The following is a 16,073-nucleotide window of genomic DNA, read 5'->3' as shown; positions in this document are numbered from 1 at the left end:
TTCCATCCCCCAGGTAGAGAATTTGTGAATAGCATTACTGTGGGGCCTCCCTGTGTGAGTACATGCACCTACATGCCCAAACATCCGCAATGAATACTACTGGATACATAGCTTAGCAGCTAAATGCCTGCTCTATGGCTTCTCCCTCCCTCTCTCTGTACTCCTTCTCCAAAGCATTATGGTACTGGACATTCCCACTCCACCCCAACCTCCAGGACAAGCACACGCATTCTCTGCATCCCAGCTCCAACAGAGACTTGAGCCACTAAATGAACTCAGATTATTTAGGCTGTAGTCCAGGATTTATCCCTGTGTGCCAATGGAGCTGGCATAACTGGTTAGGTTACAGTAGAAACATCCTTCCTCTCCAACAACTGCTTAACAACTAGCAGAGCTATAAATACAAAAGATAAATGGAGCCTGAGTACAATCTCTTGCAAACACTTGTATGTCTTGAAATTGAACTGTAGCAAGTGAATGTGAATACAAGGACAAGACCTAAAATGGCAGGAACAACCAGTGTTGGAGCTTCAGGAATATGTCCATGTTGCTTTAAAGAAAAACTGCTGTACCATCCTTTCATTTATATGCCCCTGCTTAATCTCTTAAAACATCACTGGAAAACGTGCACCTTATTTACAATCTCTTCATAGACATCCTTTAGAGGATGAACTTCAAAATCTCTTTAGCTAAAGAAACTATTTCACACTTTGTTTTAGCAATTAGTTGAACCGATCAGCACACAGTCATTTCTTCATAAACACACCTTTGTAGCTCATGTCCCCTATAAGAAGTCTACCATATAGTCTTACTGTAGCTGAAAAAGGGCTTAGTGCCCCCCACAGCCTTTACTACCGGTTACTACACTGGCTGAAGGATTCACTGCCCTCAGAACATTTTTTTCTTTTCATATAAGGTTTAATACAGTGTGTGCTGTCATCATTCGGTAAGACTGGTACCTGGACTTCTACTTTAGAATCGTAAGACTTCCAGTTAAAAGACACAACTGATGGTCTGTTTCTCTTGTCCAATATACTGTCCCTTCTTGAAACTGTATATTAAGGGCATGATACTGTCTCATCAACAAAGCATGTGTAAAAAAAATCCTTGGATTCGATGCACAATTCTGTTCTCTACTAATATGCATTGTTACTACTCGCAGACATTATATGCTTACAGATGCCTTATGTTCTGTACTTGTGATCTAGTTACAAGTACTTATAATACACACTACCAAATTTTTTCAGTAACCACATTGCCTTGTTTAAAAATGACAAGAGCATTCCAAACTCCCAGCAGATCTCAGAAGAATGGGCTGGAGTGTGATCAGCTGCAAATTAATGACCCATCTTTAACAGATAGCACAGAATTTCAGTGGGCTGGAAATGTTTAATTTTTTTCATTAGAAAATTCAAACTACTACATATCACAAATTGTGCAAAACTGAAATACCAAATGTATCCGTATCTGAAACACTAATATTTTTGCTGTATTCTCTGCTCATAAACTGCTTCATTTCAAACACAATTCAGAATCTGTTCTGTAGCAGTCATTACAACCAGACGGACAATCTCTACACTGTTAAGCACAGGTAGAGATGCCTGGAGCACGTACATCAGTATACATTCAAACACAAGTACATGTCTCCCAGGGATAATGACCAACTAAAAATTACTTTGTTCTCGGTTAAATATTCAGTAATAGTTGTCCCCTTCCCTGTGAAGTCTCTGGGAAAAACTCAGTTGTATTGCACTTTGACCACAGGTGAAGTACAGTGAGGTGTGAGCAGTTATAAAAAGGAGCAGTTCCTCTATCACTGGAGTTTTTTTTGTTCAGCCTCATATATATTTGCTAACCAGCATAAAGTGAAAAAATAAAACAAAGTTATGCATTAACTCTATGAGCTTAGTGTTCATAAGGAAGACAAAAGGAAACATGCCTCCCATTTCTGTCAGTTAACAGTGCAGTCTTTTTCAGGAAGTATCAGAAATACACCCTTACTCAGCATTATCGTGGGTTGTTTAGCACAAGTCTCTTGTTCCACTGTGATGTCATTTATTGACTGAGAACCCTACATGGAATTCTGAAATTCTCTTCAGGTATATTCAGTTTTACGAATGTAGTTAGACGGGACGTAGCCCTGCTTCCCTTCAGACTCAGCCAGCCACCACTCTTTGTTACCCCTTATATCGTGGAACTCTAGAATCTTCAAGCGTTGGTTGGCTGATACACTTAACTCATTGCTGCAACGGGCTTTGAAGGAGTATATTGCATAGTACACCTAAATGGGGAAGAGAAATGACAAAGCAGATGTTAGCTCATGTGGTTACTCAACCATTACACTTCACCTACCAAAAAAGGCACGCACGCAAACATACACTCAACCATTATACTTCACCTCCCAGAAAAGGCACACTCAACCATTATACTTCACCTCTCAGAAAAGGCGAACACGCATGTAGCCATTATACTTCACCTCCCAGAGAAGGCACACACGCATGGTAGATGGACAACTAAATCATACTATAAAAAAAAAGTTTAGTGGGAACAAATAAAAACAATGGAAAATACAAGTCTAAGTAGATGGACATTTGTACTTTCAATTCATTAAAAGTAGACTGTTGAGAAACAGCAGCAATCTGTATTTTTTTTTTTTACTTTTGTTTCCTCACCCCAAACCTCCTGCACCCATCTATTCATGTCCCTCAAGTGGCCCATTCGGTCCTCCCTTGTCCAGGCTTCTGAAGATGCCAGGAACAACAATCTTCTTATACTTAACCTCCCCCCTGATTACCAACAGGCAGGCTCTCTGCAATACCTGGCTACAACCAACTGCTTGTGGGTTCTGTCTCCCACATACACATGATATTTATTTAGACCATATGCATTCTTTGACTAGGCTTGATCTACCTAGTCCCTCCTTCAGGTGGTCCTATTGGGGTAGGTTCATAACAGAACCTTCACTTTGTCAGAGGCAAGCCACCACAGCAACTCAATATCATACTTCCCTGATCAGCCCATCCAGTGCCTGGACTGCTACTTCTCTGATCAGCCCATCCAGTGCCTGGACTGCTACTCAAACTAAAGAATGGTCAGGGCCATCCCCATATGCCACGGTACTAGACATTTTAGGCCTGTAGATGTCCAGAGGGTTCCATGTCAATATAAAACAGGAATATGTCACCCACAGTGGGTCACATCAGAGGGATCCATGTCTGTATAAAGCAGGAGTATGTCATCCACAGTGGGTCACATCAGAGGGATCCATGTCTACATAAAGCAGGAGTATGTCACTCACAGTGGGTTACATCAGAGGGATCCATGTCTGTATAAAGCAGGAGTACATCACTCACAATGGGTCACATCACTATCTATGTCTGTATAAAGCAGGAGTATGTCACCCACAGTGGGTCACATCAGAGGGATCCATGTCTGTATAAAGCAGGAGTATGTCACCCACAGTGGGTCACATCAGAGGGATCCATGTCTGTATAAAGCAGGAGTATGTCACCCACAGTGGGTCACATCAGATGGATCCATGTCTGTATAAAGCAGGAGTATGTCACCCACAGTGGGTCACATCAGATGGATCCATGTCTGCATAAAGCAGGAGTATGTTACCCACAGTGGGTCACATCAGAGGGATCCATGTCAGTATAAAACAGGAGTATGTCACCCACAGTGGGTCACATCAGACGGATCCATGTCAGTCTAAACTAGGATTATGCCATTCACAATGAATCACATCAAGGAGCTCTGTCATATTTTTGAAGATCCATCCTGATAGGGCAGGTACTTGGAGACTAATTGCATGAATTCATAGGGTTATTCCCTTTCCCAGGTATTCCTGAAAGAAGGATATTCTCTATAAAAGGTATCAGAGGCAGGCATCATCCTCCCCCTACAGTATAACAGGTTGTGAGGGCTTTGCCTCCCTTACCCCTGGAAAACAAGACTAGCTGAATTTTATTGAAATCATCTGCTTACACAGAGTCAAAAGTACTGGTTTTCAAAGGAAGGTATTCTAAATTGTGATCAACACCCCTTCACTTCACCCTACCCCTTTATTTCCCTGATATACTGTATTTTATTACTATTTGCTAACAAACTAACCTACAGCATTCATAATCTGCTCATTTTACAACATAAGCTATCTTACTCCAAGGGGTATTAATTCACATATTCTGTGTTCCTTACAGATCAATGCCTCTACATTTATATTTAACTGATTACAGACAACTGAATAAGCTGCATTGTTTTAAACTCTTGACACAATCATACAAGGTTTATTTTTCCATGAAAAACAGAATAAATAAATATGCTGAAAATATTTTGCCTGTTTTGTCATACACATACTTAATAGACCAGAATAGGTCACTCACTTTTAGAGCAAATCATTCAGAATCCTGCCAGATTATGCCCCTGCAACTGCTCTTTTCAATTTATAAAACACTTCCTTCATGCCTTTTTCGGCCACTCCCCTGTATACAGATGTTACTTGGTCCATGTTTGTTCTAAGAAACAAGTTAACCACCCCATAAGCAAGGAATCCTCAATAAACAACCTCTCTAGGTGGATATTTTTATTTTCATCACTATCTAATGCAATTAATTGGGCACATTGCTTGAGTGAATTTAACAGATTCTGCTACATATACTGTTAACCACAAACTGGTACACCTGACCTTTTAATACCTGCTATCTTCTTTTCCTAGCTTGGGTTGGAGGTGCATTATTTAGAAAGCCTTCAAGGGATGCTCCCTCCCTGTAGGACTGATTTCACTATAGCGCTATTTTTAATTCTTACACTATTTTAGTCTGATTATGAAAAGTTCTCCGCATCAGTAATTTATGGCAGAAGTTTTTACGGATGCCTCTTCCTGGACGCAACCCTCCCATTTATCCGGGGGCTTGGGACCGAAACAAAAATGCACTTGCATCGGGCATGACTGTGAGGATGGATAGATGAGATTGTTTTGGTTTGGGCATGCTGAGAGGAGGATGATGGGTATATGGAAAGAAAGAGATGATCCGCTGTGGCGACCCCTAATTGGAAAAGCCGAAAGAGAATGATGATGATGATGATGACACTATTTTAGTCTGATGCAGTTTACTCCTATTGTTCTTCCTCATTTCATACAACTTTTCTTCTCCTTACAACACAATATCTCATGTTTCTTACCATCTCTCTCATCTTTAGTCTTTCTACTCCTTTCTACTCCTTTAAACCCTCCAGATTCTCACCTAACAAACACTTCCACACTTGCATCACACTCAATATATACAGATCTTCAAGTGGGAGTTGAAAACAGGACCTTCAGTATTCCATACTGTTGTCACAGCTGCTGGACTACCAAGGAGCGTCTGGGCATTCAGGTTTTCAATGTCCCTTCGCAGCACTTTTCCTTTAATGAGGAATGTGTATTTTCAGATCAAATTACACTCACATATGCAAATGCAGTAGGAAAGCTCTGTCCAGGCACTATTTCAATCATATATAAAAGGAAGAGACGAGCTACTTAGTTTCAGGACCTATACCATTCTATACTCCGCGGTGGTGCAGCGGTAGCATTGTTGCCTCACAGCAAGAGGTTCGCCCGTTAGATTTTCGGCTGGAGTGCGAGGAGTGCCTTCTGTGTGGAGTCTGCATGTCCTTCCCCACGGTTGGGTGGGTGTTCGAAAGACATGCGTAAATGGGCGTGCTTTCATTGAAGGTTGAACGTCGAGCTGGCACCTTGGCATTTGTCAAAATCTACTGCCAATCATTAGCAGACCAGAGTTCCGCTGTGGCGACCCCTAACCAGGAAAAGCCAAAAGACAACAACCATTCTATACTCTTGTCATTCCTCTATGCTCACAAGAAGCCTCTGGACAGTTATGTACTGAGTGTTCCTTAAAAATCCCTTTTCCTTTCACCTAGGAATGCTCTAGCATGATGATAACAAGACTGAATTGCACAGCTGCATGCATGAACACAGACAGACCATACATGCAGTAGAAATCCTTTACTACACCCACTTCAGGTAAAAGCTAAGCTGATGGCACACACTCTGGGTATAAAAGGTCCTTCTTCTGGATTCTGCCTTTGCAAACAAAGATGACAGAATTGATTTACAGACCGTTTAAGGACATCTCTAAGACCATTCCCACTACAGAATGTGTTAGTCCTCAGGGACACCCAATCCTTGTGAAAGAGCAGGTACAGTTGCCTAGAAATAAAAGCCTAAAGATCAAAGATCCTGCAAGTAGAAGTAATTGTGATCAAGAAACAAACTTCCAGGAGGTGAATTACTGAACTGGTTAACCAGCCAGTTCAAGTAAGTAGAAGCAAACCTGTCAGTCGAAGTACAAGTCTTAAATAAGAAATGGATTCTTCAAAAGCAGGCAGAGATGAAGAACCCCTTTAAGAAACTTCTTAACCAGCCAGAGTATGGGCCACAGTTCTGTCCCTTAGAACATCATGATATGCACAGAAGCTAGAGAAATACATCTGACCATGGAATGAAACAGACACAAACAATAGGGCTACCCAACAAAAGTCACAGTTACCTGCAGACAACCCAACTAACACAGCACAAACTACCTTTCTGCCCAGAAGGATAACCTCATCAACTCAACAGCATACAGTTTAAGAGTATAAAACATTCCACTAGTTTCAACAAATCATCATCATCCACCCCCCAACTGAAAGGACCTGTAAGAGAATGGCTCCAGATGACAGGCTACACTCCAAGATGCATCTGGTGTCACTGCAACCAAGGGAGATTTACTTGTATTTTCTTGAGACAGTCTCCTATGCTACCAGAAATCTAAACCAAGACATGTTTCAGCCACCACTGGATAATGGGGGGGGGGGGTGACCTTTCTACTATTCATTTTGTGATAAATTATACATATCAGAGAGAACAATGGAAAGCGAGAAAGAAATATGCTCTCAAAAGGAAGAAGGAATCCATCTATCATTTCCCCCTCCTGAAATGAGCATAAAAGAAAGATCACATTTTCAGTGTTTTGAAACAAGCAGATGACTTGGGTACCCCATTTCTGGAAGGCTCTGGCTGGAACAGATGTCAGCTCTAGAACATGACAAGACAAAAGCTGTAGCTTGGGGAATTCACTGGTATGTTATAGGTTCACAGGTGTTTACTAGGCTAACAGCCACAAGGGCCTTTTTAAGCCTAGCCATGCATCCCAAATCTCTGACAAGTTCTGATACCCTTGATAAGTGTAAGCATGGGCCTGGGAGATGAACCATTTACAGGTTACCTTTGTCCATTAGAGACATAAGTGCCAAACCAGGGATGAGTTTCTGGTTTCCCATCTAATTGTCCAAGCTGCACTTGAATTGGCTTAAGGAGGAACTCTGCTTCACATGGATGAGGAGCCTGTTCCATAGATGGGGTAAGTCCCTGGGATACGTACCTATCTCTCCAGCAGGTCTTATTTATATCAAAGGCAAGGTTTAAGTCTTTACAACAGGTAATTCTGGTGCTGTTTGTTTAGTGGATATGCAGGAGGTCCATCAGATTGGAGTCTGACAATGCCCTGTATGCCAGGCATAGATCTCCCCTCAAAAGCCTGTAGGAGACAGAATACAAGGATATAGCCTTGAGGCAGTCTGCATAGGACATTTTACTTACGCCCTGCATTCTTTTAGTGAGGAACTTCTGTGGACGTTCCAACTGTTGGATATGCCTGCTTAGGTACAGACCAAAGGGGGCACTGTACTCAATGACAGGTCTGATGAATGCTGAATACAGTGGAACAATTACTTCCTTGGACTTGGATGCCATACCTTCGTTTATAAGTTGCGCAACATAGAATGATTTCCTCACCACTGTAGACATGTGATGGTCAAAGGCTAGATTACTATCTGTGTGTGTCCCTAAGTCCCTGACTACTGAGTGAACTTTAAGGGGTATGTTGTCAATATGACAGTTACCAGGGATGGATGACTTCCCAAAGGATATTATTATGCATTTTTTGGCATTTAGTTTTAGTCCATGGCTCTGAAACCAGTTGTTTGTCTGTGTCAGCTCTTCCTGGAGAACATTTGTGTCATTGTGAGATTCAGTGATAGCTCTTAATTTGCAATCTTCTGCAAATTTGGTCAGCCATAGACCACTGACATTGGCTCTGACTTCTGAGAAGTAAATGCCAAAAAGGAGCAGTCCAAGGACTGATCCCTGATGGACTCCACTTGTGACTGGCCTCTTTGTAGAGGTGGATTCCCCATTTCTAACTTCCTGGGTCCTGTCCGTCAGACAGTTGGCTATCCACTGGGTGACATACAGGTTTGTACCTAACCTCTTGAGTTTGTCAACAATGCCAGAGTGGGATATTGTGTTAAATGCCTTGGCCAGGTCAAGACAGGCAGTGTGAACAATTTTGCCCTCATCCATTGCTTTGGTGACCTTCTCAAAGAAGTCCACCAGGTAGAGGAGGCATGATCTGCCCTTGATGAAACCAAACTCAGTTAGGTCCAGTGTCTGGAGGTTTACTATATCTCTGTTGATCATCTCCATGATAATTCTTTCCATGGTTTTACATACAAGACTAGTGAGACTTAAAGGTCTGCAGTTTCCAGGGTCTGTAGATGGCCAACCTTTGTGCACAGGGATGACGGTTGCCTTTCTCCATTCATTAAGGCACAAAGTCTGATTAAAGGCTACAGTTAAACAGTAATTCCAGAGGCCCTGATTGGTCATGTTTCATGCTATTTAGAAGGCATCCTGGGATACTGTCTGGGCCCACTGATGCAGTATTCTTGGTCTTAGAGCATTAAGGACCTATTCCCTAGTGATAGTATGGGGAGTTATATTTGATATTTCCTGAGGGAAAGTTGAGGGGGGGAAAGAGGAGTAAAGTTGGAGCTGAATTTATCAGCCAGGAGGTTTGCTATATCTTCTGGCTCAGTACAGGTGGCTCCATTTACAATGAGCTCTGCACATAACTGTGCATTGCCTTTGAGGCTGTGGACATAAAGAATGGTTTGTGGCTGTCCTTGGCCTGGAACGACAAATTTACCTAAAATTTGGTTTTGGTAGACATCAATTGTCCTCTGAGTTGTTTGTTTAGTTTGATGAGAGTGCTTTTATCCTGCTGGGTGCTGCATCTCCAAATTTTTGCCATGATTTTCTTCCTCCTGTTTTACAGCCTACTGATTTTGTGATTCCACCAGGGTGGCTTGTTTTTTGGGTTATCTCTGTACTTCTTCCTGTTGGGTACAGCTGCCTCTAAGCAGCTATTAACATGCTTGTACATGGTTTCTGTGAACAGTCCTACATAGGCAGCAGTGTTCTCAGGGTTTATGGGACTTGAAATTTTGCCAGGTTCTCACTTAATAGCATGAGGTTAGCCTTAGAGTAGTTCCTGAATATACCAAGTTCAGCTGGGGGGTCCAGGTTTTACTTTTACTTCAAAGGAGACCATTTTGTGGTCTGACCTTACCAGGGAAGGCATTACAGTAGAGGGTGTGCATCAGTCTTCCATACTGGTGATGACCAGATCTAGTACGGCTGCATCCCTGGTTGGTGTATTGACTATCTGGTCAAGGGAGTTTTGTGTTTACAAAATCAAGGAATCTCTGTGCATGTACGTTTGGTGTAGTACAGGATTCCCAGTTAATAGTGGGGTAATTAAAGTCATCCATGAATATGGTACTGGATTTGCATGGTTAGTGTTTGTAATAAGTTAAAATTCATGGTATGGGTTTCCTGGGTTATAGAAGGGGGACCTATAGCTTGTAAGGAAATGGTACTGGATTTTACCTATGGTGATTTGAACATGGAGCAGATCAAGTGCATTGTCCTGTTTGACCAACCTTGAAGTATATTTATTTTCGATTCCACACCAGAGGTCAACCCGTCACTGGTTAGATCAGACCATAAACTTATCACTCTGGATGTCCACACCCCACCACCACCCCCAACTAATGAAACCACAGTAAAAATCTTTTCTAAAGCAAACTTCACCTTACTCAAGACAGAGGTGGTTAAGTTTCACAGCCCCCACGCTAAAGGGCAACGCTGCCCAAGATGCAGAAACCTTTACAAATGCACTCTATGAGCACCTACAAGGATGCGTGGATCGTGCCATCCCTAATAAAACCAAGACTCACTCCTCTAAGAGAAGGAAACCAGTTTGGTGGACCTCTGCAATAAACAGGCTATACAACAGAAGGGGGAAACTAGTTCAGGAAAAAGTAAACCCCAAGAAGGAAAGACATCCCTGATCAGTATCAGTAAGAAACTAAGGTCCCTCATGAAATCATCCAAGGCTAACTTCAAAAGAAAAATAGCCAAGGATTCAAAAGATAACCACAAAGCCTTCTTTAGCTATGTGAAGAATCTAAGTGGCAACTCGCAGATATGCACTGAACTAGTGCAAAATAGCACAAAATATACTGAACCTACTGATATTGCCAACATCTTGGCAGATAGATTCAGTGCAAACTTCACCCCCCTCTCACCTCCAAAAGGGCCAACAACAATACCAGAAAAGTTTAGTGTCCCAAAAATCACAGAAGCATGGGTGAAAACAGCCCTTTCAAAAGCCAAAAACACAGCGTCAGTGGGACCAGATGGTGTCCCAGGCTGTGTCTTGCATGAACTAACCCCCCCACCTAAACACGCTGTTCAACCTCAGCCTCTCCACAGGCGACGTGCCCACAGAATGGCACACAGCAATGGTTATTCCTCTCCACAGAGGAGGGGCCACAACTGACCATTGTAACTATTGCCCCATAAGCCTGACTAGCCTGGTCTGCAAGGCTATGGAGCACATCATCATGGAACTCATTAACAAAGACATTGGGAACCTCCAAACACTTGACCTGACCCAGTTCGGCTTTGTTAAGGGCAGATCATGCCTACTACACCTGGTTGACTTCTTCGAGACAGTCACCGAGGCCATAGACAAGGGAAAGGTGGTTCACACAGCCTACCTTGACCTCGCCAAGGCTTTTGACACCATTCCCCACTTGGGTATTACAGAAAAACTCACCAGCCTGAACATAAACCCCTACGTCATGAGATGGGTAGCCAACTGGCTTACAGACAGAACTCACACGGTAAGAATAGCAGGCTCCAGGTCCGACTCTAGTCACGCAAGGTTTGGTCTTGGGACCCCTACTGTTTGGTATATACTTCTCAGAAGTACATGCAAACACAGGAGGACTATGGCTAACCAAGTTCGCCGATGACTGCAAACTGGGAGCCATAATTGACTCTCTGGCTGACACAGACATCCAAAAGGGCCTTACTGAGACAACCTGGTGTGAAAGTCATGGCCTTAAGCTAAATGCCAAAAAATGCATAGTCACCCCCCTTAATAAAGAAGAGGTAATAAGAGATCTGGGGCCCAGGTAGATAGTAATCTCTCCTTTGGCAATCATATTGCCAAAGTAGTTAGGAAATCCTTCTATGTGACCCATGTAATTACTAAAGGGTTCGCATCTAGAAATAAAGATGTTATAGTGCCCCTCTACTCATCACTCATTAGATCCATCATAGGGTACAATGCCCCATTTGGGATGTACTTCACACGACACTTCCAGCAGCTGGAAAGACCACAAAAGTACCTCACCAAGAGGATTACTGGCCTCAAACATATGTCCTATGCAGGCGGACTGAAAAAACTCTGGCTCTACTCAGTGGCATATCGCTTACTCAGAGGTGATCTCTGCCGGACTTACAAAGCCATGTCCAACTCAGAATTGATGGACATGCCCCACCTAAAGAAATCCAAGTCACTGCGAGCCACGCTCTCTAGTGAGCTAAACCTCACCACAACAATAAATAGAACATGCTGGAGGGATAGATTCCTGTCACAGAGACTCCCCATGCTTTGGAACAAAATTCCAAATTACATCAGGCAGAGCCCCTCAATAACACTCTTCAACAGAAACCTTGACGAATGGATGAGTAACAGAAAATACACCACTGGAATCACTTCATTGGCTCTGCTTGACAGAGGATCAGTTAATTAATCAATGGGGCGGCAAAAACAGACACACTCTGGCTAGGCTTATAAATGCCCTTGGGCAGACAGTCTAGTACCTACCTATGAACCTATGTAAATAGAGACACCTCCACCTTTAGTCCCTGCCTGTGAAGTAGCTGGCCTAAATGTGTGAAGGCATTATAACCCTGCACTGTTGGTATGCACTCCGTGGCTTTAAACCATGTCTCAGTGACCACACAGGCATCAGCATTCTCTAAGATAAAGAGAGCTTCTAGGAAGTGGAGTTTTTTGTTTAGACTCCTAGCATTGAGCAGTAATACGTTTAGATTTTCTTGGTTTTGATTACTATGTCGGAAGTACTTTCGGTTTGGTATTGGCTAAAAAAAACACTATGGGGAAGACAATGTTTTAGTGAATATTCGAAAGCCTAGAGTGGAGAGGTGTAGACCATCCCTGGCAAAGCAGCATGGTCTGTTGACCATCTCCTTCCATGCTGACAAATATTGCACCCCCTTAGAATGAAACCATAAACTAAGCCAATGTTAAAGTCAATCATCTTTTGTTCGTATTGTGGCATCATCCTTGGAGAAGGTAAAATGCTGCTCAATGCTAAGCTCATATCAGCCTGAGACACATATTCTGAGAGCTCCACGATGTCTCTCTTCATATAGTCTAGGGAGGTATGTCTCTGGTCATTTACTCCCACATGGACTATGACTGAGTCATATTGGTAATTGTGTTCCAATGACCTGAGCATGTGTAATGTGGAGGATCATAGCCCCTGATAAGCAAATGACCGCAACTTTCTCCTTACTCAGCCTGGTGAGAAGGACATCAGTGTGTCTCATGATGAAGTCTCCAATGACTAGAATGTTGGATTGTGTGGTGGCTTGCCTTATGAACTTAGAGGTAGAGGCTCCATGAGATGTAGCTCTATGTGTTGATGTGGGTGATATTTTGAAAGAGCCCATTTGGGGCTGCTGAGGGTATTTGTTATGTGTACTTCATCTAGGAGATGTTTGTGGTTTAGGAAGGTTACATGTAAGTGCCTCAGCATATGTACGTCAATGTCTGCTTTGAATTGTTCATAATGGGTTCAGTGTGTGTACTACTGACAACCTTATTGACATTAGGAGTACTTTTATGTGAGAGCTTTGTCTCCGCTGACATTGTATAAATGCATCTCTCATATGCCATATCAGTCTGTTTGAGAATTAACTGGTTGTCAAGTAAATATGATGCAATTTTTACATTGCCTCAGGATGCCCATATCCACCAAGCAGGTAACAGAAACTGTAGGAAAGTTCATATCCATGGCAACAGACCCTTTTTTATTGATTAGACAGTTGGAGTGAGAATATCAGTCACTGTTAGGAGTACCTGGTTTGCAACTATGTGGACAGTGCTTGTCACTGCAAACTAGTCCTGTGTGCAACTATGTATAGGAGAAATTTCAATTGTGCTTTTACAGGAAAAATGTCACTCAAGGTGTCTGAGTCTGTATAGAGCACTGCCAAACACTTGAGGGGAAAAGTAATACATAGATCTTGAAAATTTAAAGATGAAGTATTTGGCAGATATTCTGAAATTAGAAATAAATCAAGCAGTACTTACTGAAAACAAATAATTAGCTAGTCAAGAATGATGAAGAGGGGAGTCGCGTGAATGGCTACTACTAATGCTGGTCTCATGACAGCTTCCCTCTGTTGGGATACAATACTCCTTTGCTTCTTCTGTCACTAGAAGCAAAATATTAGCACCAATCCCAAACACAGAAGCAGGCCACAGCCTGTTTGGTGATCCACAGTCTTGTACCAGATGATGCAAGGGTTTGTAGCCTTTATCTGGTAGATGCCTTGAACAGCAACCAGACCAATCAGGAATGTTAAGCACAGACACTCTCTCCAACCAGAAACAGTCAGGATCAATGCACTCTGCTCCTTCTCTCACCAGGATCAGAATATAAGCACAGATTCCAAGCTGTCACCTATAAAGCAGTTATTATGCTTTCTGGTGATCAGCAGTCTCCAGGAAATAATGTCCCTGTACTCCTTCTCTCACCAGGAGAAATCAGAAGCACTAATCCTAAGATGACTAGTGAAAGGCAGAATGCGGGCTCTCAAATAACTGTTGGTCTTGCAATAGATGTTTAAAGGTAAAATAAAAAAATGGTTTATCCTAAACACTGCAGTGTGCCAGTGTGCACTACGCAGTTAGATATGAAAGTGGGTAACTTAAGTTTCAGCTAAGTGGAAAGCCACTATTTTTAAAAAAGCAAGACAGACTGAAAGGGGGTGGGCACTTTTGTATTCTGGGATGGTCAATAAATTTAAACAGTTGAAGGGGAGTGAATTCACAAAATGATAATTTTGTGCTTACTCACACCAGCCAGTGAAACAAGACAGGGAATGAGATATATGGTCAAATTAACATAAGGGGCAAGCAAATGTCACTACTGTCACTCTGATAGCTATTTATGTCCTGGCAATGTCACTATTGCCAGGACATAAATAGCTGTTCTTCCATCTACAACCCATTTCCTGAGTTGCAACACCTATCTGTTTAGGGAGGTATCAGCTAGCCTTTCTGTTCATATACTGCATCACTATGTGCCTGTCCTGAAGAGGAGTTCATGCCTCAACTTCCCTTACAGGGATCTTGGTACCCATCTGGTTAAATAGATCCCATGTTCTTGTGAGGTCCATGCTCCCTTAGCAAGAAAGAAGTCCAGTTGAGCCCTCAAACCTACTAGCAAAGCACCCACTGTCAGAACTTGTAAGTGGTTCTGCTAAAGGGAAGGAAGGCCCACACTAGGCTTGGTGAAAACAGTTTCCCACTCTACAGCCTGGTGGCATATGTCTGATACTAACAGGAGGTCTGTGGCTGTGATGGGATTAAAAAGTTACTGAAACTCTCACTGACTACTGTAAAACCTGCACCTTCGGACATGAAAAAGAAATTGTGAAGAAGGTGGCAGAAGATCCCAACAGCTCTAGAGGGGGTGCTAAGTATGAAATGTCCTGAACATTCTCCACTGGCAGGAATGACTAAAACTGAAAGTATCCAGTTCTGCCTGATGAATACAATCCTTTAAATTAAGACCAGATAGGATGCTTTCCATTTTTTAAGACTTCCAAGGACTACAAAGACTAGGCAGTCTCTTAATGTAGTCACTGGAAACATACAAATTTCATTATCTAGTATGACTACTAGCATCGTAGTATACATACTATGGGCAGAGAAGACAGACCAAACAGTAATAATAGTGAAAATGAACACTGCCTGCAGAAAACCAACTGGACCACCTGTACGAAAATCAGAATCCTCTGTGCAAAGGGCACCCATCATGTGCAGTAACACTATCCAGGCTTCATGAGCATGACCCTCTAGAAAACAGACGTATGAAATTTGGTATAACAGATGTGCTTAGTGATGTCACCCAGGAATTATGAAAAGGAAAAGGTGTGAGGAAAACCCTCTGCCTTTCTCCGAAACAGCAGCAGACTCTGCTACCTTTTATTGCAGCAGAATGTTATTTTCTCCAGGAGTTCTGAGGACACTACCTAGTTCATAATACATTTTTTCTTGGAGAAGGGTACTAATAATTCTAAGACATTGGGATGAACCTGGAAAATGTCACTTGGAGCAGTGTTCTAACCTGGATAGCTACAAACACGATAATAATAAAAAAAAAAAACTCTTACTGACTATTCTTCAGCTAGGGTAAACTTGGCAATATGTTGCTTCTATGTGAAATGAACCTCAACTGCTACCTCTATGCTCTCCCTCCTCTTCTACCATTGAAATCTCTATTTTTTGTCATCTTCAAACAGAGTTATCCTGCTTGTCGCTCGTCCTTGTCTAACACAGATGACAAGCAGGTGGGGTATTTCATTTAGATGCTTTAATACATTAAAACATATCAGGATGGATAGCAGCATCATAAAATATAAACAAACTGGTTAACAGTCAGACCTTACATACATACATGCTTACATCTCAACAGCTAACTACATAATGGCAGTCAGGCTTGCACGTGCTCAGTATTTATACACTTGTGCAAGCCCTTGGATAGCTTCTTAAAGGTATATATAAAAGCAGAGGTGGACT

At 42.3% G+C, this 16,073-nt stretch overlaps 1 protein-coding gene across 8 annotated transcripts in view; it reads right to left on the bottom strand.

The window, feature by feature from the left end:
• Positions 1–1,369: 1,369 nt before the first annotated feature.
• Positions 1,370–16,073, bottom strand: part of LOC122789279 (dynamin binding protein) — a 1,317,438-nt gene continuing 1,302,734 nt past the window's right edge. For all 8 annotated transcript variants that reach the window (XM_044056581.1, XM_044056587.1, XM_044056586.1 and 5 more), the window contains one exon: positions 1,370–2,281. In XM_044056581.1, the coding sequence (XP_043912516.1) occupies positions 2,096–2,281 (186 nt within the window). In that variant the 3' untranslated portion in view covers positions 1,370–2,095. The remainder of the gene's footprint in view (positions 2,282–16,073) is intronic.

This window comes from Protopterus annectens, chromosome 14.part0, assembly GCF_019279795.1.
Source record: "Protopterus annectens isolate FY-2018-M chromosome 14.part0, PAN1.0, whole genome shotgun sequence".
NCBI lineage: Eukaryota > Metazoa > Chordata > Ceratodontiformes > Protopteridae > Protopterus > Protopterus annectens.
The sequence above is the reverse complement of the archived record's forward strand: the minus strand, read 5'-3'. Positions and strand labels throughout refer to the sequence as shown.